General features: G+C 52.1%; 2 protein-coding genes and 1 long non-coding RNA gene across 4 annotated transcripts; 2 read left to right on the top strand and 1 right to left on the bottom strand.

The window, feature by feature from the left end:
- The first annotated feature begins 1,046 nt into the window (after window positions 1-1,046).
- Window positions 1,047-17,238, top strand: PINK1 (PTEN induced kinase 1). 2 transcript variants are annotated; one of them, XM_049706487.1, is made up of 8 exons: window positions 1,047-1,520; window positions 6,973-7,257; window positions 8,667-8,767; window positions 12,119-12,298; window positions 13,169-13,332; window positions 14,295-14,422; window positions 14,757-14,993; window positions 15,799-17,238. In XM_049706487.1, the coding sequence occupies exons 1-8, from the start codon at window positions 1,125-1,127 to the stop codon at window positions 16,054-16,056; spliced, it is 1,749 nt and encodes a 582-aa protein (XP_049562444.1). In that variant the 5' UTR covers window positions 1,047-1,124; the 3' UTR covers window positions 16,057-17,238. The 2 variants fall into 2 exon arrangements, with proteins under 2 accessions (XP_049562444.1, XP_004272538.1); XM_004272490.4 differs by having other exon boundaries at window positions 1,048-1,520; window positions 12,116-12,298.
- Window positions 8,774-10,961, top strand: LOC125963644 (uncharacterized). The gene is made up of 2 exons (XR_007475876.1): window positions 8,774-10,305; window positions 10,431-10,961. It is a non-coding gene; the product is annotated as an uncharacterized LOC125963644 (long non-coding RNA).
- A 397-nt stretch (window positions 17,239-17,635) lies between the features above and the next one.
- On the bottom strand, window positions 17,636-26,789 carry DDOST (dolichyl-diphosphooligosaccharide--protein glycosyltransferase non-catalytic subunit). Its single transcript, XM_004272492.2, has 11 exons — window positions 26,467-26,789; window positions 26,126-26,236; window positions 21,683-21,769; window positions 20,718-20,821; window positions 20,489-20,583; window positions 20,098-20,191; window positions 19,686-19,834; window positions 19,130-19,277; window positions 18,379-18,499; window positions 18,150-18,256; window positions 17,636-18,059 (listed from the first exon to the last, which is right to left on the bottom strand). Exons 1-11 carry the CDS (start codon window positions 26,618-26,620, stop codon window positions 17,910-17,912), a joined length of 1,320 nt encoding a protein of 439 aa, XP_004272540.1. The 5' UTR covers window positions 26,621-26,789; the 3' UTR covers window positions 17,636-17,909.
- Window positions 26,790-27,577: the final 788 nt, after the last annotated feature.

Below are 27,577 nucleotides of genomic sequence, written 5' to 3'. Positions count from 1 at the left end.
CACCACAAAATATACCTCCTTAGCCTGGGGAAGGCATAGTCCCTTGTTAAAGAATAACCCACTGACCAAATAAATCATGTAGACCTTGTCTGGATCCCAGTTTGAATAACTGTAAAATAAGACAAAACAACAGGGAAATCTGAATATTGACTGGACAGTAAATGATATTATGGAGCTAATGTTAATATTTTCAGAGGTGATAATAATATTGTTTATGCTTTCTTTAAAAGAGTTATCACTTAGCAATAGATATTTAGGTATTTATAATATAAAGTCATTACAATACGATGTCTGGGATTTGCTTTAAAGTTGGGGGAATGGGGCATAGGAAGGTATGCATAGATGAATAAAATAACGGCCAGTTGTTGAGAATTGTTGAAGCTGGGTAATGGGTACATGGGGTTCACTATACTATTCCAATATTGTGTGTTTGAAAATTCCCATTTAAAAAAAGGCAAGAAAAAAGAAATCAGTACGAATCCCTTTAACGGCCATTTCTAACAGCAGCTTTGGGTAACAGGGCTCTGCCACTAACAAGCTGTGCGACATTGGGCAAGTCGCTCCACGTCTCGGGGACTCAGTTCACTAATCTGAAAAATGTGGCCTTTGGGTGCGATTTCTCTTGGAGTCCTAAGAAGCCAGCAGAGACCGTGGGCTTGTTGAAAGGAGCCTAAGGGCATTGGGAGACAAGGACCCAACAATCAGGGCAACGTGAACTTTAACCTCAGCTCTGACACATACGACCTGGGTCCCTCACTGCCCTCTCCATGCCTGTTTTCGTATCTAGAAAAATGACATTCCTATCTCATTGGTGGGAAAATTAACAAATGTAAAGAGTCTGGCACGGTGGATGATAATAAATATGTTTCCCTTCTTAATTATTCGATTTTGCCCAGAACCAGCGATGTTCACACTGAGGACCACCCTGACACGCGACTCCTAAACCCTGGGTACAAAAGCGCAAGAAACTAACCAGCACCCTCGCGCGCCCAGCCAGGAAACCGCCAGAGTGGTGGCCCCGCCCATTAGCGACCGCGCCTGCGCAGAGGCGCCGCCCCCGAAGTTTGTTGTTTTGTCCGGCGTCACCGACGCCTGCGGCGCCGGGAAGACCTGGCTGCGGAGCCATGGCGGTGCGACAGGCGCTGGGCCGGGGCCTGCAGCTGGGCCGAGCGCTGCTACTGCGCTTCACGGCCAAGCCTGGCCCGACCTACGGCTGGGGGCGACCGGAGCGGCCGGGCCCCGCGGCGGGCTGGGGTCGCGGGGAGCGCCCGGGCCAGGCCGCGGGACCCGGCGCGGAGCCGCGCAGGCTCGGGCTCGGGCTTCCCGGCCGCTACGGCTTCTTCCGCCAGTCGGTGGCCGGGCTGGCGGCGCGGCTCCAGAGGCAGTTCGTGGGGCGGCCCCGGGGCGGCGCGGGCCCTTGCGGCCGGGCCGTCTTTCTGGCCTTCGGGCTGGGTCTGGGTCTCGTAGAGGAGAAGCAAGCGGAGGGCCGTCGGGCGGCCTCGGCCTGTGAGGAGATCCAGGTGAGCTCTGACTGCGGGCGGGGGCCGAAGCTGGGGCCGAAGCTGGGGCCGGAGCAGAGGCGGGCGGGAGTCAGGTTGGGGGGCGGGGCTAAGCGCGTGGGCTAAGCGTGTGGATGTGGTGAGGGGCGGGGCTGGGAGGCATGTACTGATTTGGGGCCCTGGGTCAAGATTTATCTTTTTTTTAAATTTAATTGTAATATTTAACTCTGCTTTTTTTTAAATTTTATTTATTTATTTTTGGCTGTGTTGGGTCTTCGTTTCTTTTCGCGGGCTTTCTCTAGTTGTGGCGAGCGGGGGCCACTCTTCATCGCGGTGCGCGGGCCTCTCACTACCGCGGCCTCTCTTGTTGTGGAGCACAAGCTCCAGACGCGCAGGCTCAGTAGTTGTGGCTCACGGGCCCAGTTGCTCCGCGGCATGTGGGATCTTCCCAGACCAGGGCTCGAACCCGTGTCCTCTGCATCGGCAGGCAGATTCTCAACCACTGCGCCACCAGGGAAGCCCCTCAAGGTTTATCTTGGAGCTGGAATTTCTGGGCAGTCATTGGTTAAGGCTCATTTTCTTTGTTACTGATCTCCTCGTACTCGGCCAGGACCTCACTTTTGTTTTACTGTCTTCCCTTCCTCAGCATGTTTTAAAAGATATGTTAATTATAGCTCCTCTTGCACCGAGGCCAATGACTTTCCATAAGTTTTCTAGAATTTAAGGACAACTAAATCATAATAACACTTCTATTCCTGAGGTGCCTGTCATCCACAATTTATGCATGGGGAAACATACTCAGAGAGGTGAAAGGTGAAGTAACTTGCTGAAGTCACACAGCTAATAAAGGGCAGTGCCCCAAGTCTGACTTTCCAGAGCCTGTGCCCTTAAACCACTGTGCCAGCCAGGCTGCATCCAGTTTAGCCAATTAGTGACATAACTGAAGCCACAGTAAAAAGCAAGAACAGCAGGAGAAAACAGCAGACCTAATGGGTTTTAGTTAACCTGCATAGAGTTATCAGAGGTGACTAGAGACACAGAGGTTCTTGGGCTTTTTAAATGTTTTAAATAGCTCAGAGAATTCTGTTTCTGCTCAACCAAAATCTGTATTTCTTCAGAGAAACAGAGCCAATAGGATGTGTTTATAAAAAGGGAGATTTATTTGAAGGAATTGGCTCTGCCGTTCTGGAGGCTGGCAAGTCCAAAATCTGCAGGGTAGGTGGGCAGGCTGGACACCCAAGGAAGAACCATTGTTGAGTTCAAGTCTGAAGGCCATCTGCTGGCAGGATCCCCTCCTCTTCCAGGGAGGTCGTTCTTCCTGGGGTTTGGAAACACTGAGTTAGTACAGCCCCTGCATTTCACAGCTTAGCGCTGAGGTCATGGAAGGTGGGGTGACTTGCCCAAGGACACAGCTGGTTGAAAACCAAGCAGTGTCTCCCATGTTTCCTGGTTTTCAGCCCAGTTCGTGTTACTCATCACCAGAGTGTCTCACATTTGCGCTGTCCCCTTTGGGGCTGCAGGTGACGCCTGACCTAGTCCCCAGCCTCTGTACTTGTCTTTTGCTACAGCTCAACTGGCAGAAGCCAAGGTCGGCCAACTTGACAAATCCTACTTAAAATTAGGGAGGCTGTTTTTAAACCGAGGAGCTTGACCCCCTAAGCTTACCATCCTCCATGTCCTTTCCTCACACTTCACCTTTCTGTGACTTAAAATTTTTAATTAGTTGCCAATTAATTTTAAAAATTCGGGCATTTGGCTTCTTTTGAAAGAAAATCACCAGATCTGGCAACTCTAGTGCTAAAATTCTGTATGGTGTCATACTGGGGTAGAACACTGACCAGTGCCTTTAGATGCATTTGGAAAGCATTTGGGGAAAAAAAAAAAGCCTATATAAAATAGGCAAAAGACATGAATATATATTTCACCAAGAGGAGATACAGATGCCAAATAAGCATATGAAAAGATGTTCAACATCACTAGCCACTAGGGAAATGCAAGTTAAAAATACAAGGTGATATCTCTGCATACTTATTAGAACAGCTAAAATTTTAAAATTAGTGATAGTAGCAAATGCCTGTGAGGATGCAGAGAAACTGGACCAATGGTGAGAATATAAAATGGTGCAGCCACTCTGGAAAATAGTCGGCTGTTTCTTACAAAGCTAAACATGTATTCGTTGTAGGACCCAGCCATTGCAGCCTTGGGCATTTACCCAGAGAAGTGAAAACTTATGTTCACACAAAAACCTGTACATGAGTAGCTGCTATGGAAAACAGTATGGCAGTTCCCCCAAAAAATTAAAAATAGAGTTACCATATCCCGGCAATTCCACTTCTGAGTATATATTCAAAAGAACTGAAAGCAGGGACTTGAACAGATACTCATACACCTACGTTCATAGCATTATTCAGAGTAGTCAAAAGATGGAAGCAACCCAAGTGTCCATCAGTGGGTGAAAAATAAGCAAAATGTGCTATATACATACAATGGAATATTATTCAGCCTTAAAAAGAGAGGAAATTCTGACACATGCAACAACATGGAGGAGCTTGAGGACATTATGCTAAGTGATAAAAGCCAGGCACAAAAAGACAAGTACTGTATGATTCCACTTATATGAGGTATTTAGTCAAATTCATAGAGATGGAAAGTGAACAAGGGCTGGGGAGAGGGGCTGGGGAGTCACTGTTTATTGGTATAGAATTTCAGTTTTGCAAGATGAAGAAAGTTCTGGAGATGGATGGTGGTGATGGCTACACAACAGTGTGACTGTACTTAGTGCCACTGAACTGCACACTTAAAATGGTTAAAATGGCCAATTATGTGTATTTTACCACAATTCTTAAGAATAATTTTTAAACACAGATGTTCACGGCAGCATCATTCATAATAGCAAAATATTAAAAACCCAAACATCCTTCGGCAGGTGAATTGTTAAACAAACCCTGGTACAGCCATACAGTGGAATACTAAGCAATAACAAGGAGTCAGCCATCGATAGGTAACAACCTAAATGAACCTCAAGGGCATTATGCTTAGTGAAAAAAAGTCAGTTCCAAAAGGTTACATCCTGTGCGATTCTATTTATATAACAGTCTTGAAATGACAAAACTGTGGAGATGGAGAACAGATCACTGGTTGCCAGGGGACTGGGACGGGTGGGGGTGGCCCAAATACAAAGAGGTGGCACAGAGGAGTCTGTGGCGACGGAACACGCTGTCTTGATTGTGGTGGTGATTGCATGTATCTGTACGGGGGATAAAATTGCATAGAGTTACACGTGCGCACGCGTGCACACATGAAAGAATGCAGGTCAGAAAAGATGGTGAGGGACTTCCCTGGTGGTCCAGTGGTTAAGACTCCGCGCATCCACTGCAGAGGGCGCGTGTTCCATCCCTAGTCGGGGAACTAAGAATCCGCTTGCGCGCGGCCAAAAAAGAAAAAGTGAAAACTGAGTAAGGTCTGTAGTCTAGTTAACAGTAGTGTATGTTGTCACTTTCCTGGGCTTTGTACTAGTGCTTTTTATAAGATGTCACTTGTGGGAAACTGAGTGAAGGGTACACAGGACATTTTGTACTTTTTTTTTTTTTTGCTGCTTCCTGTGAGCGTATAATTATTTCAAAATTAAAAGTTTTAAAACATGTATCTTATTCTCAAAACCATGGTTGCTAAAGGATTACTCTACAAGATATTGCTTCCACTCCACAGAGTTTGGAAACTAGTTGGCAAGGCAAGACAGACTTCCGTTTTTAAAAAACATTAGAAGTTATCATACGAGGTGTGTTAGCTCATAGGTTCTCAGTGCTTTAGGAATCCTCCAGGAGGAAAGGTTGCTGTGGGCTGGCTGTCAGGACTGGTTATAGGGGAAGCAGGAGCTTGAGTTCGTACTAGATGGATGAGTAAGGATGAGCAGGTAGAGTGAAGACAATAGAAATAGGGGGCGGGGGAGGGGAATAGTTTGAGCAAAGGTTCAGGGAGAGGCATGTGAGAGACCAGCACGGACAGTGCAGACCAGCCTGCAGAACAATTTTCCCATGTAGGAAGTACCAGGACAAGGTACCGAATAACCTATCAGGTTCTTGAACCTGATGAGTGACACGTGAAAGCAGTGTGGTTTCATCCGGCTCAGAAGCAGGTGAAGGGAGGACGTGAGTGGGAGAGTCTGGAGCTGAGTGACTAACCATGAAGAGGGAGGGGTCAGCAGGTCAGATGGGATTTGAGGGGGAAGGCAGAGTTTGGGTGACTGCAGAAATGATGTCACCTGCCTGGAGTAGGCAAGAACCCCGATTTGGGGGAAATAGCCTCGATCCCAGTGCATCCCCACAGCACCTGCATTTCCATCTATGTCCCTCCGAACTCTTGTATTCTTGTTTCCTTTCTGCAAACAGAATGGCCCACCAGATTCCTAAGAGGTAGAGACAGGAAGACAGATGTATGGTCAGGCCACTCAAGATGGCCGTCCTCTTGCTCTCTGTACATCCCCTGCTGGACCAGTCCCTGCTTCACTTACATCCTACTCACGGGAAGGTGCTCGCCCCCTGCCCCAGCTAGTGATTGTTCTAAGCCTTAGGCCAAAACAGCTCCACCTGCTAGTTTATTAAAGGGAAACATCTGTCCTCGTGATGGTCATTAACGTGAGGGGCTGTGAGGGACGTGCCCCAGCCGCCGGTTTCCCTGGTAACTGATGAGCCAACCTGATACCAATTTCCCTCTAAATGGTAGCCTCCTTCTCCCCCGACTAGTGAAGATTAGTGAAGATTGCTGCCATGTCCTGCCTGCTGTCTGCCACACACGTGGGATGTTGCTCCAGGACCTTATGCTGCAGACGTGTAAGATGCCCCGTCCAATAAACCATTGATGTCTTTGTCACTGTCTCCAGGCTCTTTCTTCAGTCGTCTCAAGGCTGGGCAGATACAAGGCTTGCAGGCCTGTGGGCTGCAGCCCAACAACAGGACCTGATGACTCGGCTCCAGGGAGCCCCCTTATTTTACCCCCTGGCCTCCAAAAGCAGCCTGAGGTCATTCCCAAGTGGGAGGGGTGGCTGCTGACCACATGCTTCTGCCCATACACAGTTCTTGGTAACCGTCCAATACCTGCCTGCCGAGGTCTTTGCAGAAGGAGCCGTCTCCATAATCAGAAACCCCCAAGCTTGTGCTGAGAGCTTGACAGGCAGCAAAGGAGTGATGTGCCCGTTGCAGAATTTGAGAGTTCTGACCTCTTAACTAATTCATGTTCTGTGTTGGGCTGTCTCGGTGACTGCAGTGAAGTGACACTTCGAGAAAAATTACTCTGAGTAATGAGAGAGAAAGCAGGATGGCCTGAGCCCAGGACGAGCAGTGAAACCCAACTTGGTTGTGTTTTTATTGGCTCTTGGTCTTGTCAGTGAAGAGCTTGCCTCACTGTACCTCCGCATCCCTTCACTGAAGCCTTACTGGGCTCCCTGGCTCACGGTGCCTGCTTTTTTTCTTCACAGGCAGTTTTCACCCAGAAAAACAAGCTGCTCCCTGACCCATTGGACGCTAGACGCTGGCAGGGTTTCCGGCTGGAGGAGTATCTGATCGGGAAGTCCATTGGCAAGGGCTGCAGTGCCGCTGTCTATGAGGCCACCATGCCTGTGTTGCCCCAGAACCAGCAGGTGGCAGGGAGTATCGGGCTTCTTCCAGGGAGAGGCCCAGAGATCATTCCACGAGGAGAAGAGGAGCAAGCCCCACTGGCCCCTGCCTTTCCCTTGGCCATCAAGATGATGTGGAACATCTCGGTAAGAGTGGGGCCTTCCATCTTTAAAGTCGGCGTTTCTCAAAATGCCCATCTTGGGGGAACCTCACGGCGCTTTTTCCCAGGCAGTAGGTAGGAAACAACACAGATTCTCCACAGTACAGGTGCCTCACGCTCTTGCACAAGAGTCTGAAGCAGCATGTCTCAGACTGTAATATGTCCACGCATCACCTGGGGTCAGGTTAGAAGGCAGATAGATCGTGGGCAGCTGCTGCGGCGTGGAGCCTGAGACTCCCACCCGACCCCCGCCACTAACGAGCCCCCAGGCAATGCCCATGCTGCTGGGCCGTGAGCCACACTGAGTAGCAAGTTCCTAAAGTGTCCAGGCCGATCAGTTGATTTCAGGGCTGCAGTCTGCACTGGCCTCTCTCTCCCTGACCTGCCACGCTGGGCACGAGGGGCCGCACGCCTCCCACCGCCCCTGCAGACCCAAGGCTTGCTTGTCGCCTTTCTGCTCTCAACTCTTGCAGAACTCGACACTTTGGGAAATTGAGTATTTTTCCCACCTGAAAACAAAGACTTCTGTCCATTTAGAGTAATTTATCTTGCCATTACATGGGGGGGCAGTGGGAGGAGAGGTTAGGAAATTCATCAAGACCTGATGCGTTTCCTCCTGCCCAGAGCATCTTTCCAAGGCTAAGGTGGGACACAGCCCCACAGCTCATGCTGGACACTGAAGGATGCAGGTTCAGGTTTCGATCTGGGGAATGGAGGTTATTAGACTATACTTCCATGCCGGGCTGATAGCTAACAAGTAGCCAAATCCTCGACCTAGGAAACATCCAGTCTTAGTATCAAAACTCCCACTGGTTGGGGCACGACAGCAAATGCATTCACAAAAGCTAAAAGACTTGATTCTTAAAGGATTCTTGACAGGTTTCACAAGTCCTGAGAGCTGTTCATAATGAAATGAGGGAAATAAGGTGCTTTTCCTTGTTTTGTGTTTTTTACTGGGTGATGAAGAGGGCTGTTCTGTGATTCGGCACGAGTTTATCCAGCGGGGGCTTGTCGGGCTGGGCCTGTCTGCTGAAGGGAGCCTGCGAGGGTGAGCGTTAGTGCTCGGTGGTCAGGTTTGAGCCTGGTGGTGACCGGAGGCACCTATGGCAGGAAGGAGGGCCCCTGCCTTGATCATCTTGACACCTCCTCCTGCCATGGGTACCTGAGCTGTCAAAGAGTGTGAGGTGTGGGGAGCGTCCTCTGGGTTGGCATGGATGGCATCTCTGCCCTCGCTCTCCCAGGAGACACTCAACTTGGCCTCCCACTTCAGAGAGGTTATCTTAGCTTGAAGGTCAAAACCAATTCTAGGCAGTAGCTGTCCTGGTCCAGGTTATAAGGAGGGCCTGGACTTGCTTGGGCCTGTGTAACCCTGGATCCATTACGGATGTGTTCCAGGCGGGCTCATCCAGCGAAGCCATCTTCAGCACAATGAGCCAGGAGCTCGTCCCCGCCAGTCGAGTGGCCTTGGCCGGGGAGTATGGAGCAGTCGCTCACAGGTAAGCACCCATCTGCCCACCACACAGAGCAGAATCCCCACCTGTGCCCTCACCGCTCAGCACAGTGTCTGACACTATACACAGTAGTCAATAAATTCTCACTGAATGATGTAGTCAGTGATGGATTTTCAGTTGGTGGATAATTGGGAAAGACTGTAGACGGTCCGACTCTGGTGGAAGATGCAGGTGGCCGACTCACGCTGGAGTAGGGAGAGAAGGCCGTCCAGAGCTGCCCAGTTCAGAACCATGGGAAATGGATCTGGTTTCTGATGCCTAAGTAATGCCCAGGTGGAAACAAATCAAACTCTGTCCCCAGCGGAGGCAACACTCACTTCACGAACAGCTGCCGTGACCCGATAGTGCCAAGAGGTTTTTTTTTAATGGCCTGTTCTCCATGTGACAGAGGAGCCTGAGAAGTTGGGAGCAGAGTCTAGCGTGGTAAGTGCTAGAATAGTGTACGCTCAGGTGTTGAGGGAGCCCAGAGGTGCGTGTGTTGCAGCCGTTCGGGGCCATTCAGAAAGGCCTCTTGAAGGGACAGTTTGTTCTGCCTCTTGGAAGATGGATAGCCATTAGCTAGGCAGAGAAGTAGGAAAAGAGGCTCCCTCCACAGAGGGAAGAGTCTGGATGGCAGCCGAAGCTCACCTTGGCTTTGCAAACCCACAGGTTGTAAAAGATAATACTTGTGCCAGAGGAGACGCCGTGCTCCCTTTAGTATTTGCAGACCCCCAGGAAGAGGTGGCCCGCTGCGTTTTTGGTGACTTACTAGAGGGTTGGTCTGTAGATCAGAAGCAAGAAGGTGGAAATGGGGACTTAAGGAAACATACGTGGAAGACGCCTTCCAGGGCTTGGAAGGCTCTAGTGTGACTGACGGTCGGTGCAGGCCTAGGGAAGTAGCTGCTTGGTGGGCTTAGCCCTGGCCTCCTCTTCTCCGGATTCCTTTGTAGGGAAGGGTGGGTGTCAGCTGGTCCCTAGGGTCTAACTTTATCCTCTGGTGCTTCCTTTTGTGGTGGAAGCGTCAGCCAGCTGACATGGTGCTGCCGTGCAGACCTGTCACTCTCCAGTATTCTACCCACTTTAGTTTTTTCACAGCATTTATCTCCATCTGTCCTTAAATCGTAGATGTCTTTGTCTTATTTATTCATAGTCTCTGTGGCTGCACTGAAAGCTCTCTGAGGGCAGGGCTTTTATGTTTGTTTACTGTGTACACCCAGCAGCTCAATGAATGTCTGCGGAATGATTAGATGAATATGGCAGAAGGTCTGTTACCTAAAGTACTGATGACATCAACTCTGTCTCAGGAGGAAGACTCTAAGACCTTGAGAGCACTGGGTGGATTTCTTCCTAGCCTTGCTCCTCTAGGGACCTCAGACTCAGCCCTTGTGATCTGCTCCTGGGGCTGCTTCTCCCACCTGATTTCTGATCTTCTCCCGTTCACACCCTATGCTCCACCGTGGTGAATTCATATGCCCTTACCAGATGCACACAGGCCTCTTGTGTGTGCAGTTAGACACACACACACACACTCCGGTCCTGCTCCAGTTCTATACACACACACACACCACACACACACGCACACACACACACAGTCTGGTCCTGCTCCAGTTCTATACACACACACAAACACACCACACACACAAACACACACAGTCCGGTCCTGCTCCAGTTCTATACACACACACACACACACTCCGGTCCTGCTCCAGTTCTATATACACACACAAACACACAACACACACAAACACACACGCGCGTCTCCCCAGCACAGCCACACGCCTCCTCTGGGCTCTCGTGACAACCAGGCAGCGCTTTCCCACTGTGGCACTGACAGCCTTGTGCTGTGATCCTGACTCTCCCACTGGCCCTAATGGGCCCAGGCTAGGAACAATGCTTTGATTCCTTTGATCGCCTAGGACAGGGGCCCATTTGGGTGGAGTCCAGAGGAGCTGTACGAGGCCACATGGTGGACCGGCTTCAAAGCTTGGAACTGAGGCAGCTCTGAAGACAGAGCATGTGTCGAACTCTCTGTGTTGTCTTGATGTCTCTGGGCTTCTGCTCCATCCTCCTCCTCTGCTACCCAGCGTCCTTATTTCCTACCCATGGCTACACCTCTGGCTTCCCTCAGGCCTCAAGTTCATGTGCCCAAAACACAGTGAGGGCAAACAATACTGAAACATCGGAGTTTGGAGCAGAGAAAGATTTATTGCAGGGCCATGCAAGAAGGGAGGCTCATGCCCAAAAAACCCCCGAACTCCCCCAAGGGTTTCAGCAAAGCGTTTTTAAAGGCCAGGGGAGGGGAGGGGAAGGGGGTCACAGGGTATGTGATTGGCTCGTGCACAGTTCTCTGACTGGTTGATGGTGAGGTGACAGGGTGGTGTCACAGGGGTTAACATTATCAGTCCTTAGGTGCCAGTAGGTCTGGGGGCCATGAGCCCGTGGTCATCAAGTAGTTAGCACCTTCCATTTGGTGGGGGGTTGTCACATCTGTAAAACAGCTCAGGAATGTGCATCAGATACTGTTATCCAGGTACTTTGGCGAGGAGCTAAAGCAGAGGATACGGGGGAAGGCCCCGTAGGGTCCTGCTCCGTAACAGCATCCTTTCACCCTCAGCTCCATTGCTGACTGCCCAGGTACTGCCACGTTTCTTCACTCACTCCACAAAGAGAGACTCTCCCCTTTTCCTGCCAGCCACTGGGCCTCAGACATGACTGCAGGATTGTTGCCCTTGGGGTAGGTGCTCACCCTTAGTCCCAGCAGCTCTGAGCCAGGGGCAGGTGGTTTTGCAGCCCTGCTCATGCAATCCCAAACGTGGCCATTGTGTCTGAGCGGTAGGTGTGGGCATGGCAGCAGGTGACATCCTCTACTATGAACTGCATGTGTATCCATTCACTCAAAGGTTTATTGGACTCATACTCCATGCCAAGTGTTATGCTAGAACTTGGAATCGAGGAGATTCTAGGTCCTTTACAAGCATTAACAACTTCTTGAGGTATGTTACCACCTTGTCCCCCTTTTGCATTTGAGACTGAGTCCAGAGAAGTTAAGCAACTTGGCCAAGGACTTGGAGTGGCAGGGGTGGGATTCAATCCCAGGCAGTCTGATTCCAGGGTCTCCTCCACTGTGTTCTGCCACCTCGGATGGATGGACAGTGGACAGACTGGTGGAGTCACTGAATGCAATGAGTCATTGTGGGTTTTCCTTCCAAAACCAGGCTCTGCACCTGGGGCAGAGTTGATACGAGGAGCTGGGCGCATAAATGCATATCAGTATTGAATGTGGCCTTAGACTGTTATATTTCCAAGTGTCATATCTGCTACTGGCCTCATGTTTGTCCCACTTGTCTGAAAAAGAAGATCCAAGGGGGGCCCCAAGCAGCTGGCCGCACACCCCAACGTCATCCGCGTCTTCCGCGCCTTCACGTCGTCTGTGCCACTGCTGCCAGGGGCCCTGCTCGACTACCCTGACGTGCTGCCCCCGCGCCTTCACCCCGAAGGCCTGGGCCACGGGCGGACACTCTTCCTTGTGATGAAGAAGTAAGTGTCGGGTGTGGCAGGCCCTGTAGTAAGCAGCATGCCTGGAGCCCGGGGTTGCAGGGAAGAGGGATCCCCGCCCTCTGGGAGGCCAGTTGTCCCTTTAGGACAACTTTTCATGAAAACAGAAACATGTGTTGAGTCAGAACATACTTTTCCCCTAGTGCTGTTAGTACCTTTGGCTATTGCCCCCTCTATGCTCACCTCACCTGGTTTCTTAACATAAACTGTTCTCCTTCCTCCGTCCCTGCACCCCTGGCATTGCCGTATGGGTTTTTAAGGAAACAAGCATCTGTACTGTTACTTTTAATATGTGAGGCCCCAGCTCTTACTTCCTAATTTCAAGATGGTGGGTGGGAACGGAAAGGATACTTGGGGAAAAAAGAAATCAAAATGTTCAGGAAGAAGAGGAGGGGCTCCCCTGGTGGCCCAGAGGTTAAGAATCCGCCTGCCAATGCAGGGGACATGGGTTCGAGCCCTGGTCCGGAAAGATCCCACGTGCCATGGAGCAACTAAGCCCGTGTGCCACAGCTGCCGAGCCTGAGCTCTAGAGCCCGCGAGCCACAACTACTGAGCTTACGCTCTAGAGCCTGCGAGCCACAACTACTGAAGCCCGCACGCCTAGAGCCTGTGCTCCGCAGCGAGAGGCCACCACAATGAGACCCACGCACTGTAATGAAGAGTAGCCCCCGCTTGCCGCAACTAGAGAAAGCCCGTGTGCAGCAACAAAGATCCAACACAGCCAAAAATAAATAAAAGATAAATAAATAAAATTTAAAAAAAAAAAGAGGAAAGGCCATCACTCTAATAGGAAATCAGGTGCTCGGGATCCTTGGTGCACAGTAGCCGAGGCCCTGTTGCCCTCTCTGCCAGCTACTCCTGTACCCTGCGCCAGTATCTTCGTGGGAACAGCCCGAGCCCCCGCCTGGCCACCGTGATGACTCTGCAGCTCCTGGAAGGGGTGGCTCACCTGGTGCAGCAGGGCGTTGCACACAGAGACCTGAAATCCGACAACGTCCTCGTGGAGCCAGACGCAGGTAGTTGCCCCGCTGCACCTCCAGGCGGTCCAGGGCACACTGGACTTTAGGTCTGGGGACGTTTAGGAGCCTTTGGGTCTTTTTTGATTTTTATGTTCTAAGTTGTTGTGTCTTAGCTCTGTACACAAGAGATGAGCACTCCCTCCTTCAAGATGGAGGTTTTTGTTCTCTGTGTAGGACCCGTGGAGTGGTGGTTAACGGTTCCCAGGTTCCTTTCGGTTGTCCGCTAACAGAACAGAAACCTCAGTGGTGGACATTTTCTTGAATAAAGTGAAAGAGAGGTAGACTTTAGCTTAATATAAGAAAGAATTTTCAAACAGTGAGCACTACTTGAATGTCAGCCCAGCTGCCCCTGGCAGTGAGCTCCCCGTCACTGGAAGCACTCAAGTGAAGCTGGATGGTCACTTGCCTGGGGATCCTGTAAAAGAGAGCCATACCGCTGGTCAATTTTGAACTAGAAGATTTGAGATAATTAAATATGCAATTCTAGAGGAACTGGCTTTTTAAAGGAAGTCTGTATGAATCCTTTTACAAATAACTAATTCATAACGCACCTGTGTTTTAGGTTTGGATTTGAGGTTTCAAGTTCAAAGGCTCTTGGCGGTCATTTGAGCCAGCACCACCTGATCAGTAAAACAAGAGCTGCTCCTTCGATCTTGGGAGAGCTCCAATTACTAGATAATTTAGATTGGGACAAATTTTATCCCGTTCTTTGCTTGGGGATCTTGATTTCCTAGAGGCACATCTGTACTTGTGTGGCTGGCCCTGCTCAGCTCTCCGGCGAGTGGGCAGCTGTCCAGGCCTTGCTGGCCTGTGCTCCTGGGTCAACACGGAGTCCCTGTGAGCCCCTCGTACCCACATCCAGAGGGTGGCTTTAGTGGAAACATAGGACCTCGGGCGGGGGTGGGGGTGGGGGTTGGTGGGGGAGACTCGGCCACTCACCTCTGCCTGTCCGTCTGCAGACGGCTGCCCCTGGTTGGTGATCACAGACTTCGGCTGCTGCCTGGCTGATGAGCGTGTCGGCCTGCGGTTGCCTTTCACCAGTTGGTATGTGGACCGTGGTGGAAACGGCTGCCTGATGGCCCCTGAGGTGAGTCCTGCTGAGCGTGTCGGGTGCCGTCAGCAGAGCCTCTCCCACCAGGTTTCCTGTTTACTCAACACTTTCATCTTCTCTGACCCACAATGTATCAGAAGTCCCTTCCCTGCCTCTTTGCTTAAATCTGGATCTGATGTTCCAGGAGATGCGCGTTTTGTCAGCCCCAAGCAGAGCTGAGCAGATTCTCCTGCATCTGAGCTACAGTTCCCTCAGGTTCTGGGTTCCCTGGGACAGAGTTCAGATTAGTCTGTGAATGGGGTGCTGTGCAGGAGCATGAATAGTTAGAAGTACCAGCAGCATGAGTGCTCACCGGTTGCTTTCTGAGCAGGTGTCCACAGCCTGCCCTGGCCCCCGGGCAGTGATCGACTACAGCAAGGCTGATGCCTGGGCGGTGGGAGCGCTCGCCTACGAAATCTTCGGGCTCCCCAATCCCTTTTACGGCCAGGGCAGGGCCCGCCTTGAAAGCCGCAGTTACCAAGAAGCTCAGCTGCCAGCACTGCCCGAGTCGGTGCCTCCGGAGGTGAGACAGCTGGTGAGGTCGCTGCTCCAGCGAGACGCCAGCAAGGTGAGGCCATCCCCAGGCTTACAGGGATTGTGTGGATGGAGACCTCGGTTCGTGTTCCAGAGTAAAGGTCAGGGTTGGGCAAGCACTAGAGGGACAGGCGGCTCCTCTGTCTTACAAAGGTAAAGGCCAAGTATAGGAGACTTGCGTATAGATAGGAGTACGGGAGCTGGCCACCAAATTAGTCAGGATTCCAGCAGTTCAACTCCTCTTGGTTTTAGTTGCTTAAAGTTACTCAGAGGGAAAGAGATGCAGTTTTAAGAAATGTTTAATGAAGATGTAGCTTAAAGAATCAGCTGAGATCTAATCAGACAGATGTGATGACGTCTCCTAAGAGATCTGGACATTGTGAAATTACTACAAAGGCTAACATATTGGAGTGGCAGGTCCGGTTGAGGTGGCATGTTCAGTGGCAACAGCCTGGACAGACCAGGGCTCAAACTCCTGTCCTACCACTTACCCCTCACCGTGTGCGGCAGGCTGTCACGGTCACGGTAGGTGCTCGCTGCTGCCCATCATTAAGTCGTGACAACTCCCCTCACCCCAGACACGGCTCCTGGGCCTTCCAGGGTGGGGAGGCTCTTCCAGCAATGCACACTGCCCCCCGCCCCCCACCAATTTGTACCCATGGAAAAGCCAGGAGTGTGTGTCAGGTGAGTGCAGGGCATTGTAGGAGAGAGAAGGGTGGAGAAGAATTTGCTCGGGGTCAGAGAAGGGAAGGCCCTGCAACGAGGATGCATTAACAAAGCAGGCTGTGGGTGAAGACTTCGTCACAGGTTCTAAGCATCAGCTTCCCTTCCTGTTACAGAGGCCATCTGCCCGAGTAGCTGCTAACCTGCTTCATTTAAGCCTCTGGGGTGAACATACTCTAGCCCTGAAGGACCTGAAACCAGACAAGATGATTGGCTGGCTCCTCCAACAGTCAGCCGCCACTCTGCTGGCCAACAGGCTTGCAGAGAAGAACTGTGTGGAAACAAGAATGAAGATGTTATTCCTGGCCAACCTGGAGTATGAAGCGCTGAGTCAGGCAGCCCTCCTCCTCTGCTCATGGAGGGCGGCCCTGTGATAGCTGATGTAGCTGGTGAATGAATTACTAAAAGAACTTCCAGTATCTGTGTCGTGATGGTCTGTGAATGCTGAGGGAGGGGCTCCTAGGTGAGGGGTGTGGGAGTCGGTCAGGAGAAAAGATGGTGCAGGGTGGGCCAGTCAGCCAGAGAGAAGGCCTCGGGTTTGGCAAGCGGAAGGAACAGCTCGAGTTCACAGTCTAGCTGCTGACGCGCTCAAGCAGTGTGATTTTGATGCAGCATATAACCTGTGTGGACTGAAGTTCTCTTACCTCTAAAATGAAGAAACTGGCCTGGATAGAGGTCGGCAAACTTTGTCTGTAGAGGGCCAGTACTCAGGCTGCTGCAGCTACTCAACTCTGCCATTGCAGCGCAAAGGCAGCCTTAAATACGTAAGCAAGTCAGTGTGGCGGCTTCCCAATAAAGCTTCATTGAGGGACACTGAGATTTGGATTTCACGTGTCCCTAAATAGTCTCAATTGTTTCCAACCACTTAAACGTAAAAACTGTTCTTAGCTTGCAGGCCTACAAAAAACAGGCAGCAGGCCAGACTGACCCACAGGCCAAGTTTGCCAACCCCTCGTCTGGACGAATTCAGAGGGCCTAACTAACTCTAAAAAGAAACGCTGGCTAATCCCCAGGCCCCTTTGTGTATCAGCGCTAAATATGTGACTAGCTCTCTGCGTACAAATCCAAAGGAATGAGCCCGCTGTAGCAGGCGAGGGGCTACTCGGGTGTAAGCTGCTGACCAAAAAGTCCCACCTTAAGCTCGTGTCCTATCTATCTTCACAGACCTCTGAAAAGTTAGTGACCGAGCAGGTGAGGCCAAGCTGAGGCGGGTCAGACCTGCGTTCCACGTTAGAGTCTGCATGTTACCTGCACTAAGGCAAACGTTCGCACAGGTCAGGGTATGCAGGTATCAGAGTGAAAAACGCTGAAGTGAGGCCTGAGATGTGGGAGCCTCTGCACTTCAGTCACGCGTCCTGGAACAGCTCTGAGGGTGCTCTGGAGGAAGCATCACCACGGAGCTCGTCCAGCTACTGAATTGAGTCTAGCGGAGCTAACGTGACTGATGAAATGGGAATTAACAGTAGTGTTTTAAACTTGCTAATTCTCCCCTTCTGACGAGTGTTTCTTACAGGAATTGTGAAGAATTAAATGCATATTTACAACTGCAGAACGTGTATGTGCCTGGAACTGAATACTTGGCTCTAAGAGTGATTCTTATGCCACAAAGACAAGAAACGATCAATGACGGGGAAGGGATTTTACATACAACTTTACACATGCTTTTTAGGAACACAACTATTGCCTAAAGCAAGGTGAACATAATTTAAGGTTCTTTTCAGCCAAGCAGTTCTATAATTCTGTTATAAAGTCAAGCACTGTTGACTTCCTAGATTTCCAATTTCAGTGATTTCCCCACTGGCCTTTATTAACCTTATTTTATCCCTTGACGTTTAGAAGCTCTGTCATTTCCAGTCTTCAGCAAAACTAAAAAAGGCCACTTACTGTTTTGTATCCAGTCATTTCTCAGCAGCACCCACACCATCAGCAAAGCACAACGGGGGCCAGATGAAGTTTGAGGGCGATGTTTCTCTTTATTTTAGAAATGAGAGTTGACTTCACATGTGAAAACACACTTAGCATTCAAGGTGGAAAAACTCAGAAATTATTCCCTAACCCCCCCACCCCTTGGTACTCAATGTTCCATCTCCCGCTGAGGTAAGCTGTGCCACTGTCCGTGGCTTTAAAAAAAACAAAACCCCCCAAAAAGACCCACCATAAAGGGGAGAAAAAGCAGTCCTATAAAAACCCTCCATGTCTGCTGAAAGGAGTCTGGGGCGCCGGCCCCTCAGTCAGACTTCTCCTTCTCCTTCATGTGTAAGAAGACGACGCTGAAGATGAAGAGCCCCACCATCATGGAGAAGGCGCTAGCGTAGTAGGGATAGGCCGAGGGGATGAAGCGCTCGTACTGCGTGTGCTGCAGGGGCCGCACCGACACCTGCGACACGACAGAGATGGCAGGCCCTGGCCACGCGGAGGCCCAGGTGGGGCAGGCGCTGGCTGGGGACGGGGCTGCAAGCTGGCTTACCTGAGTGGAGGAGTACAAGTGCGTGTAGCCTAGCCGGTTGTAATCCACTTTGAACTGGAACACACCGTACACGTCAGGCAACTTGAACTGGACGCTGTACTTGCCAGCTGGGGAAGAGCCGAGACACGTAACCAGGAGGGGCTTCCCACGGTGTCTGTCGGCCGCACGAGAGCCGGCCCGAGGCAGGGACAGGCTTCCCAGAGTTTTCTCTTGCAAGAATTGCACTCACCTTTCCTCTTCAAGAAGGTCCTCACAAAAGGATCAATGCGGACAAACTCCAGCTGGATGTCATCACCATCAAAGGGGACCCATTTGCCGTCTGAGAGCTGCTCAATCACGATGCTGTACTCCTGAGGCAAGAGGCTGGTTGGCCGGGGTGGCTGGAAACTGGCGGGACGCCCCCAGCCCCCAGCTGCACTGAGTCCCCACAGTGAGCCTGGCAGGAACCACCAGGCGTTCTGAAAACCCGGGCAAGCCCCACCCACCGCCCCTGGACAATGATGGAGGACGCCACCCAGCCGGCTCACCCCCTGACTCGTACCTGCACCCCTTTACAAGCCCGTGGAAGCCTGCACCCAAACACCGCCCTTCCCGAAAGCACCGGGCACTCCTGGGCATCCCTGCTTCCATATTCACTGCTCTCGCCTCTCCCTACTTCTCTTCCTGACGGATTCATCCTCAAAACCCAACTCAAATGTGGTTTCTCATGTGAATTCCGCTCCTAGCAGAGTGAATCAGCAAAGCCCCTCCCACCTCTGCATTCGCACAGCAAAAGCACACCTCCTCCAAAGGCCACCTGTTAGGGTATGGGTTTACTAGGCAGGCTCTCCGCACCTCAACTGACTTTCTTACAGTGAAGATGAACTTATTCAGCCTTGTTTAGGCCCCTCAGGCCCAACACAGAAATGTTCAGTAAGTGCTTTTGAGCGGAATCAACTTCGCCAAAACCCGGGGGCCCTCCCGCTCCAAGGAGCTCTTACCACTAGGTCAGTGACAGTGTAGGCGTTGGGTGGGGCTGTCTCGCCCACCCGATGATGGGACACAGGCCCCACACGTAGGACACCCTCCTCCTTGAACACCCAGCGGGAAAGGGCCACAGCTAGCTCATAGTTGCCTGTCTGGGAATACCTGCAGAAGGGGAAACAGGAGAGGCTGGAGCGCTGGGACCAGCTTCCTTCCAGGGGTGCCTGGTAAACCAATCACTATCCACCAAGATAAACCACACACAGCCGATTTCTGCCTAGAGGCCATACACATCTAGGGATGCTGGCGAACAGGAGCACAGAAGGACAGGTGTGAGGTGTTGCTTTGGGTGTCATCTGCACAATAAATACACAATTACTGAAACATCTCCAGAGAAGCCATCACTATCCTGAAAAGTCTGGACTACCAACATCAACAATATAAAGTCTTCGAATAATTTTAAAGCACCTGAAGATAACGTAGCCTCTGACACTCCTAGCTAAAAGCCTCCTTCTTCCCCATCCACGCGGACCTACCGCCCAGACCTCACCCCTAAGCACCCCCTGCATCTACCTCTGGGAGCCGGGCGCGGCCTTCTGCACCGCCGAGTTGAAGAAGGCATCGCTGAAGAAGTCGAGGGAGCCGCTGAAGATGACCCGGGCATTGTTCCTGGCCTGCAGCCCCGCGATGAGGAGGGTGTTCTTCCCCACGGCATGGGGGTACTGGGAACGACACGACGCCGTCAGCCAGGAGAGCCAGGGCGAGGGACCAGCAGCGGGGCCTCGGGCCAGCCTGGGCCCCAGCTGAGGGCAGAAGCTGAGACCCACCCCGCTACCCCGCTGTGGCTGCCCTCGTCCCCCTCCCACCAACTTCTCATTTCATTGCCTCAGAGAAGGGTGCTCTCCTTGCTTCTCGTTTTCAAACAAAAAGTGCTCCGCTACCAGGCCCAGGGCCGGGAGGCCTCACGGCGGCGAGGGCCCCTCACCTGGGTGATGGGTTTATCGGGGAAGAAGGAGTAGGAGGTGGAAGCGCCCGTCAGGATGTCCAGCACCAGAGGATTGTCGGGGTCGGCCACCATCCTGGAGAAGGACAAGAGAAGGGCCAGCCCGGACCCCAGGGGCTCAGCCCGAAGGACCTGGGGCCCTCCAGGAGCCGTTTCTTCCTAAGAATTAATCCTACTTCTAACAGCCAATCCCCTAGCACTCCTCCTGCTGTCCTAACGGAGCCTAACTCTTAACGTCACATGGTCACCTCACCCACATCCTCTGGGGGAAGGAAAGGCCCCCAACAGTCACAAGTTTGGGCCGGTTTCCTGGCAGAAGAAAGCGATCCCTTCTTCCCCCGGGCTTTCTGCGGGCCTCTCGCTGCTCACTCACCCGACACCTCGAAAGAGGACAGGATTCAGAGACGACTTCCCCACGATGGTCGGGGCCTTGAGCAGGTTCTCCGTGTCGGCCACGACGAGCGTATGCTGCAGGGGCAGAGGGAAGATGGGGGTCAGGAAAAGGCGCCCCAAGCCACGGAGCCTCTCCAGATGCCCTCCCGGTTTCTAGGCTGAATTTTGCTATTAGGCCCTGAAACCTGGAAGGTGACAGGCCTGATTACCTGGCCAAGGTCTGAGATGTCATAGTTGTGATGGTCGATGACAGCTGTTTTCTCCTCGTCAAATTCGATCCCACACTCACTGCCCAGCTCTCGAAGAGGGTCACCTGCAGTACAGACCCAAGAGATGCCTGACCGACCCTAAGGCGGGCCCTGGGCTAAGCAGTGCCCCTCGTCCTAGCATCCTCACGAGCCGCTCTCTACCGGTCAGCCCCAGGGCCCTGCAGCTTCAGCAGGCCAGGCACAGCGCCCACTGGACCCCTGAGCAACAGCACGGTGTTCTGCCTGCGCGAGTCGGAGCCTGAACTGACAAGTGCCACCACCTGGCCCTCTCCCTCCGCAAGCACAGTGACCTTGGTTCTGCGCGAAAACCTCCTTGGAAGCAAAGTAACTGGCACGGGCGAACCTGATCTGGATGAGCCTGGGCTTACGAGGTTTCTCTCTTCCTCATCATTGCCCCACCAAGAACCCCACCCAATATGGTTTTAAAAACCTATCGACACTGGAAGGAATGAAACAAGACTGGTCAGTGGTGTTCACTGGTGCAGCTGGGTGGTAAGTACATGGGATTCGGAACACTGGAACTCTCCTCTCCCTGCTTCTACGTATCTTTGAAAATGTCCGATGTAAGAAACACAAAAATAATCTATCAAACCTCCCCTCTTGCCTTCTTTTCGTAAGAGAAGAGCCACCAAAACAACACGAAAGAAACAAAGGAAAAAGACAAAAACAGAAGAAGGGAAAAACAAACAAACAGGGACCCCAGTCCTTAAAAGGACCCACTTCTCATCTCATGGGCTCTGGTCACAGGAAAGCACAGGAGGGGCCAGATGGCACTGGCGTCCCCTCACTCCCTCCCTGGCTGAGGCCCCCCCGTGAGCGCCAGTTTGTCAGCTTCCATTTGTAAAGCTTTCTAAGCTCCCTGGAGAAATGGTGGAAAACACCAGAACTTCTCAGGTCAGACTTACCAATGTCTGAGCTGGCAGCTACCAGGACACGGCCTCCACCATCGATAAAGGTACTGATGGTCTCCACGTTGATATTTCCCCCGAAATCTGAAAGAATCACCAGACCCGTGACCCAGAAGGTTCCTCTAACTGCTCCTCTGACATCTGGGCGGGGAAGGTGGCCCGCAGACCAGCCGCAGTCAATCACAGGATAGCACCCTCTGGAGGCCCAAAACGAGAGGGACCTTTCCCATGCACACCCCGACACAGGGCAATTCTCCCAGCTTCCCCAGTGTGAAGAGCCAAAAATAATGACTCAAATTCATAAACCTTTAGAAGTATGAATGAAATAATCAAACACCTACCAATTATAGCTGTCAAGTTAGTCATACATATTTCAAGTCACACATAAACTATTCATCTAGAAATGTCGCATTTTCCCACTCACATCTCATGAAACAATTTCATTCAAACTTATCACCTGCACCTTTCACATCAGTATCTTTGTCTTCACCTGAGCCACTTCTGGGGTCACCTAACAGTTTTCCAGGGCCCATCAACTTCACTTCCGTCTAAGCCATCTGAGAAACAGCCCTTTTGAATTTGAGGATGATGCTGTCACTTGACACTAGGACTCCTTTGCCTGACATGAGAGGTTTTTTCCCTATTAATCCTACAGATTTAGATCCAGGACGGCCATAACAGGACCACTTCACATACTGTTTTAAAGTGATCACCAAAAAGGTGCACTAATTTCCAGCACCTGTAATTGTGAGAGCACACCCTTTCTGGTCAATCAGCTGGGACAGCCGCAAGCATCCAGAACTAGCACTGAGTGGGGCTACCGCAGGCTCCTGAGTCTTCCCCGAAGTGCGCCCTGACGTTCAACATAAAGTAATGGCGGGAGTGCTTAGTAATTCACTTATCCATTACATGAAAATTATTTCCTGTGTGCTGAGAAGAAAAATAAAGGGGGGAGAGGGGCTGTAATACGTGCAAGCTGATCAGGGAAGCCCTTGGGAAAGCACAGTGCCTTTGAGCAGGTGCGAGAGCGAGCTGGGCAGATGCGGGCGCGAGCATCCCAGGCATCGAGAAGGACAGGGGCGAGGTCCCCGAGGTGGGGAGCAGGTCTCCACTGGAGAGTGCAAAGCGGCGAGAAGCAGCAGAGCAGGCCGGTTCCTGCAGGCTCTGTAGGCCCCGTGACGACAATGGCCACGTGGAGGAGCCACTGGAGGGCTTTGAGCAGGAGACCAACGTAATCTGTTTGTATCTTTAAAGGATGGTTCTGGCAGCTAGGTGGGGAATCGGGTACAGGGGGTGAGGGTGGAAGCAGAGTCATGGGTTAGGAGGCCACTGCGATCACCCAGGCGGTGAAGGGTGGTGACTGGACCACAGGGGTGGAGGGGGAGGTGGGGAGGGGAAATGGGGAGGAGGCATGGGCCTACACCTGCATTCTGAAGGCCAAGCCTGATGTGGGGTGTGAGAGGGAGAAAGGCACTAAGGACAACCCCCCAAGATTTCTGGCCTGAGCAACTAGAAGGTTGCAGGTACCATTTACTGGGACTGGACACAGAAGTCTGTCCATTACATCCACCGGGCAGTTAGAAATGAGTCCACGACATAACTTTGTGAAGATCTGAATAGGAGAACGGCCCTCTTTTCTGAGGGGTAATTTTCAGGAGAAAAAACTAAAAACTAAAAGCGTCGTGCCTTTCCGTCAGGCATAGACGGAACATCTTGTGTGTGCAGACTCAACCCCTCACAGCACGCTAAGCCCCATCCACCCTCCTCCAGAGAGGCCAGGCAGATCCGCAGACAGCACAAAGACAGCTTCGTGGTGTAGCACAGTGGTTCCCAAGCAAGGCGACTGTGCTGCTCAGAGTAATGCCCGGAGATGTTTCTCGTCACGAGGGGGAAGGAGGCTACTGCCGTCTGATGCGTAGGGGCCCGGGACAGCGCCCACAACACAGAATTGTCCAGCCCAAAACGTCAAGAGTGTTGCCGTTGAAACTCTAGCATAGTAACACAGGCTATGAAATTGAGATACCCGGGCTTAGATCCAGGCAATCCCTTCACCTTTCTGAGCCCGTTTCCCCATCTGTAAAACAACCCAGTGTTTCCTGGGTGCAGAGGATGTGCGAAGGATCCTTCTCCTGTAGCCATTACTGCATGTGCCTTGGGAGCTTCCGGATCCCAGAGAGGGCAAGGAACCCACCGATCTCCACATGGAGACAGAAACCAGGCCGGCGTCCTCACACCTAAGGGGACCACGGTGGTAGTACAGGAGGGCCCTCAGAGTGGGGGCCAAACTCTTACCCTGAACCCAGCCCCCAGCACGGTAGCCTCCTCCCCGGGCGCCCAGGAGGGTTTCCTACGACAACGTTCCCCACCCTGCAGGGCAGACAGGGTGACAACAGATGTGGGGCAGGGCTTCAAATAGCACTGCATCTCAGAGACATTGTTCCCCTTCCAATTATTTTTCCAGCCTTCTCGATCAAAGAGAACGGTCACAGTCCAATACTGGTCTTAATGCGTCTCTAAACTAGCTCACCTCCTCTTTTAAGAGGACGCCTCAGGCCCAAAGCCTTCAGCAGACTGAGAATCAGCTAGAACTTGACGGCACTGCATTCATTCTATTTACAGGTACCCGCTACTGACTGCAAATGATGGCCCTGGCTTTCCATTTGCAGTGGTGATAATGGGTTCATTACTAGTTTCCTTTTAAACTGGTATTTTAGTGTTGTTTTTTTTTAAAGCAGGTCAATTTGAAGAAAAACTTTATTAGCACAAATGATATGGAAAATGGTAAAAATCATGAAGGGAGAATGGAATTGACTGCGATCTGTGAAGCAGTTTTTTAGGCTCTGCCGTTTCTCCCACCAACAGCAGCCTACCTCAGCCTTCTCCCAATCTACCTGCCACTGCTTCCCTGCCTCTCAGAGACACTCCCGAGCACAACCTAGGCGGCCCCTCCACTCCATCTTGGACATTCCGACACGTGGTTTGGTAACTCCTTTCAAGTCCTTATTTTTATTTATTTTTACTTCCTCACAGACAGACTGAAAAACTCCTCAAGGGCAGGCTCCAATCTCAGAGTTCCACCACCGCAGCAACCTGGCAAACGCCAATTATCTGCTAAAGCCTCCATTCACCTGCCTAGTGACTTGAAGATTTTAACTGGTTCAACTACACTTGCCTCCAAAAAGCCAATTCCAAAGGCACATGCTGCAGGGGAGGTGGGGGCAGCTCGATAAGTAAAGGGAACTTGGGGAAAATACGTCAGGGATTTGGCAGAACCCCGTCTCACACAAACCACAGAGAATAAAGTCGATGCCAGTGAAGAGAAAGCCTTCCTAAGCTTCATCAGCTGAAGGAAGGGATGGCAGTACTGTCTTACCCCAGACAGGGACAACTTGTGTCCTCTGAGAAAAAGATAAACTGAAGCCACTAAAGAAGAGAATGACTGGGATGCTCACAAAAGCACGACAAAAGGGAAACAGCCAAAGGAACTGGGGATATTTAGTCTGGAGAAGAAACAACTGAATGGGCCCTGATTATGTGAAGGCTATGTCTGTAAGCAAAATAAGCACTAGGCCTATTCTCTAAGGCCCTGGGGAGTATCAGAAACCCTTTCCCTCCCTGCCCCCAAATAAACAAAGCAGGAAGTGGGAGACAAATTCCAGTTTAATATAAGAACTTCTTAACAGAGTTGTCCAGTGGTGGAGTGGGTTGCCTCATAAGATAGTAAGCTCTCTATCACAGGAATGTCAATTGGAAAATTTAGTGAAGATGTTCATTCTGATCAACAACCAGCCTTCTGCTAAGCCCTGGACATATCCACCCAGCCTCAAACAGGGGGTAAGACTAGGTAATCACTAAAGGTTCTTTTCAGCCTAACTATGACTCCATCTGAATTCTTAGGATCAACTACCATCAGTGCCCCTTAACAGCAAACCATATTTACAGCACGCCATTTCCTCTTTCCACACAGGTAAACCCAATGGCGGGGGTGGGGGTGGGGGTGTCGTCCATCTTTCTTATCAGGCCCTTTAACAGAGAAAACTCCCTTCCCTAAGTAGCAGAGCCAGGAGGGGTTTTGGGGGAGTTTTTTTGGCCTCACCGGGCGTCTTGTGGGCTCTTAGTTCCCCGACCAGGGATTGAACCCGCACCCTCGGCCGTGAAAGTGCACAGAGTCCTCACCACCAGACCACCAGGGAATCCCGAGCCCGGAGTTCTATGGTCTGCAACAACACTTGATCCCACAATCCTCAGCTGTGTCTTTTGGAAAGAAGATGTCCTCTCCTAAGCCCAGATTAGAAGTAAACATTTTCCTCTTCTCTGTTGGCAGCAGCGCCCAGGGCCGGCGACTCACCCCATCCCAGAACATGCCCAAGATCCTGAAGAAAGGGATAAATCAGTCCTGGGCCTCGAATCCCAGTTCTGGGAGAGACCGGCAGCCCTTACCTTCTACCGAAGGGGAGAAGATGATGAGATTGTCATAGAGGAACTCCCCGTACTTAATGAGGGACAGGCTGGGGTCATCTGCGGTCTTGAATGTGAGTACAAAGCCCCGATCTGGAGAAGAAAACAGCGAGCTGAGGCAGACGGGGACGCAAAGGGAAACCACCGCTGCACAGGTCATGACCGTTCTCCGCCCCCACCCTCCCGCCCCACTAGAGGCAGGTCAGACCTGGACAGCCAGCTCATGGAAAACGAGTGGGAGGGAGAGCAGCCAATGTCCTTGGGCTTGGGGACCTTTCCAACCCCAGACTTTCACCTGCCGCCCCCTCGGACCCCAGTCTCACCCTTTAGGCTCCGGAAGAAAAGCGAATGCGTCTCCCGCAGGTTGAGGTTGTCCAGCAGCACCAAGGTGCGGGCACCGCTGGCGCCGACCAGGCCAAGCAAGGGCAGCAGCAGCCACAAGAGGGACCAAGCACGTACCGCGGCGCCGAGCCCCATCTTCCTGCTCCTGCCAAAGAACCCAAGCACCTGACACCGGAAGTGCTCCTTCCACAGTCGCCCAATCGCGGCCCGTGGTCGTGGAGTACAACCCGGAAGTGATCCGAGTACGTCGGGGCTGGGCGTTCGGAGCCGCTGCTCGGACGGTGAGGGGCGGGGAGCGCGGCCGGAAGTGCACCGGTAGGAGGCGGATACTCTGAATCCTATTGGTGAAAGGGGCACGCGGCTCCGCCTCTCGAAAGGAAAAGGCTCAATCCTAGAGAGACAGCTCTGCTGCCGCGACCAATCAACAGGGTTACTAGCCCCTTGGTTCCGCCCATCCCGGGCTTCCGCCTAGAGCCCAGAGCCCGCTTCCCGCCGGAGCTTGGGACGGATGGGTGCGTCCCGCCTCTTCAACCTATCCGTCCTGGTCTGGGCCGTCGCGTTCAGGACAGGGTCTGGGGCAGTGGCGGCGTCAACTCGGGCCACCTCCTCGGTCTTCACTGGCCCAGGACAGATTCGACTAGGAACAAGGCCCCACCCCCACTGTCTCCAGGGAGAAAGTGGTTGGAAAAAGATCAGGGACCGCGGAGGGGGTGGGGAATTTGTCCTGCTGCTCAGGGGCCCAGGGCCTTGGCGCGGGCCTGTCCTCCCCCGCCTGTTGGACCACACTGGAGGCAGTGTGGATGGGCGACGGACTGGCCTACCATTCAAAACCTCTAGCTGAGTTCATTTTGAAGCCCCGTCTCTCACTAGCCCTGTTACCTGGGCATTTCCCTGGTCTCCAGGCCACTGTCCTAGGCTGGCAATAGACACTGGCGAGGCCCAGCTCTCCTACTTATCGGTGTGCCTTTGGAACAGCCTTGGCTCGTGGGAGGACTAGGGCGGGTTTTGAAGCAGTTCGTGCAGAGCCAGGCTGAACCTCCGCTCAGTACTGCTGGCCCCCGCCCCTTCTAAACTGACACAGGGGCAACCCGC

The sequence above is a fragment of the Orcinus orca genome, chromosome 1, assembly GCF_937001465.1.
Source record: "Orcinus orca chromosome 1, mOrcOrc1.1, whole genome shotgun sequence".
Classification (NCBI taxonomy): domain Eukaryota; kingdom Metazoa; phylum Chordata; class Mammalia; order Artiodactyla; family Delphinidae; genus Orcinus; species Orcinus orca.
The sequence above is the reverse complement of the archived record's forward strand: the minus strand, read 5'-3'. Positions and strand labels throughout refer to the sequence as shown.

What these genes read in the sequence shown, in the direction of transcription:
- PINK1 (XM_004272490.4), top strand. Translation starts at nt 1,125, where the DNA reads ATGGCGGTGCGACAGGCGCTGGGCCGGGGCCTGCAGCTGGGCCGAGCG. An exon ending in CGGCCTGTGAGGAGATCCAG is followed by an intron (nt 1,521 to 6,972) that starts GTGAGCTCTGAC and finishes TTTTCTTCACAG; the next exon opens with GCAGTTTTCACCCAGAAAAA. An exon ending in CTCTTCCTTGTGATGAAGAA is followed by an intron (nt 12,299 to 13,168) that starts GTAAGTGTCGGG and finishes CCTCTCTGCCAG; the next exon opens with CTACTCCTGTACCCTGCGCC.
- DDOST (XM_004272492.2), bottom strand. Translation starts at nt 26,620, where the DNA reads ATGGGGCTCGGCGCCGCGGTACGTGCTTGGTCCCTCTTGTGGCTGCTG. An exon ending in ACATCTCAGACCTTGGCCAG is followed by an intron (nt 20,584 to 20,717) that starts GTAATCAGGCCT and finishes CTGCCCCTGCAG; the next exon opens with CATACGCTCGTCGTGGCCGA. An exon ending in GACCTTCTTGAAGAGGAAAG is followed by an intron (nt 18,257 to 18,378) that starts GTGAGTGCAATT and finishes GCTCTTCCCCAG; the next exon opens with CTGGCAAGTACAGCGTCCAG.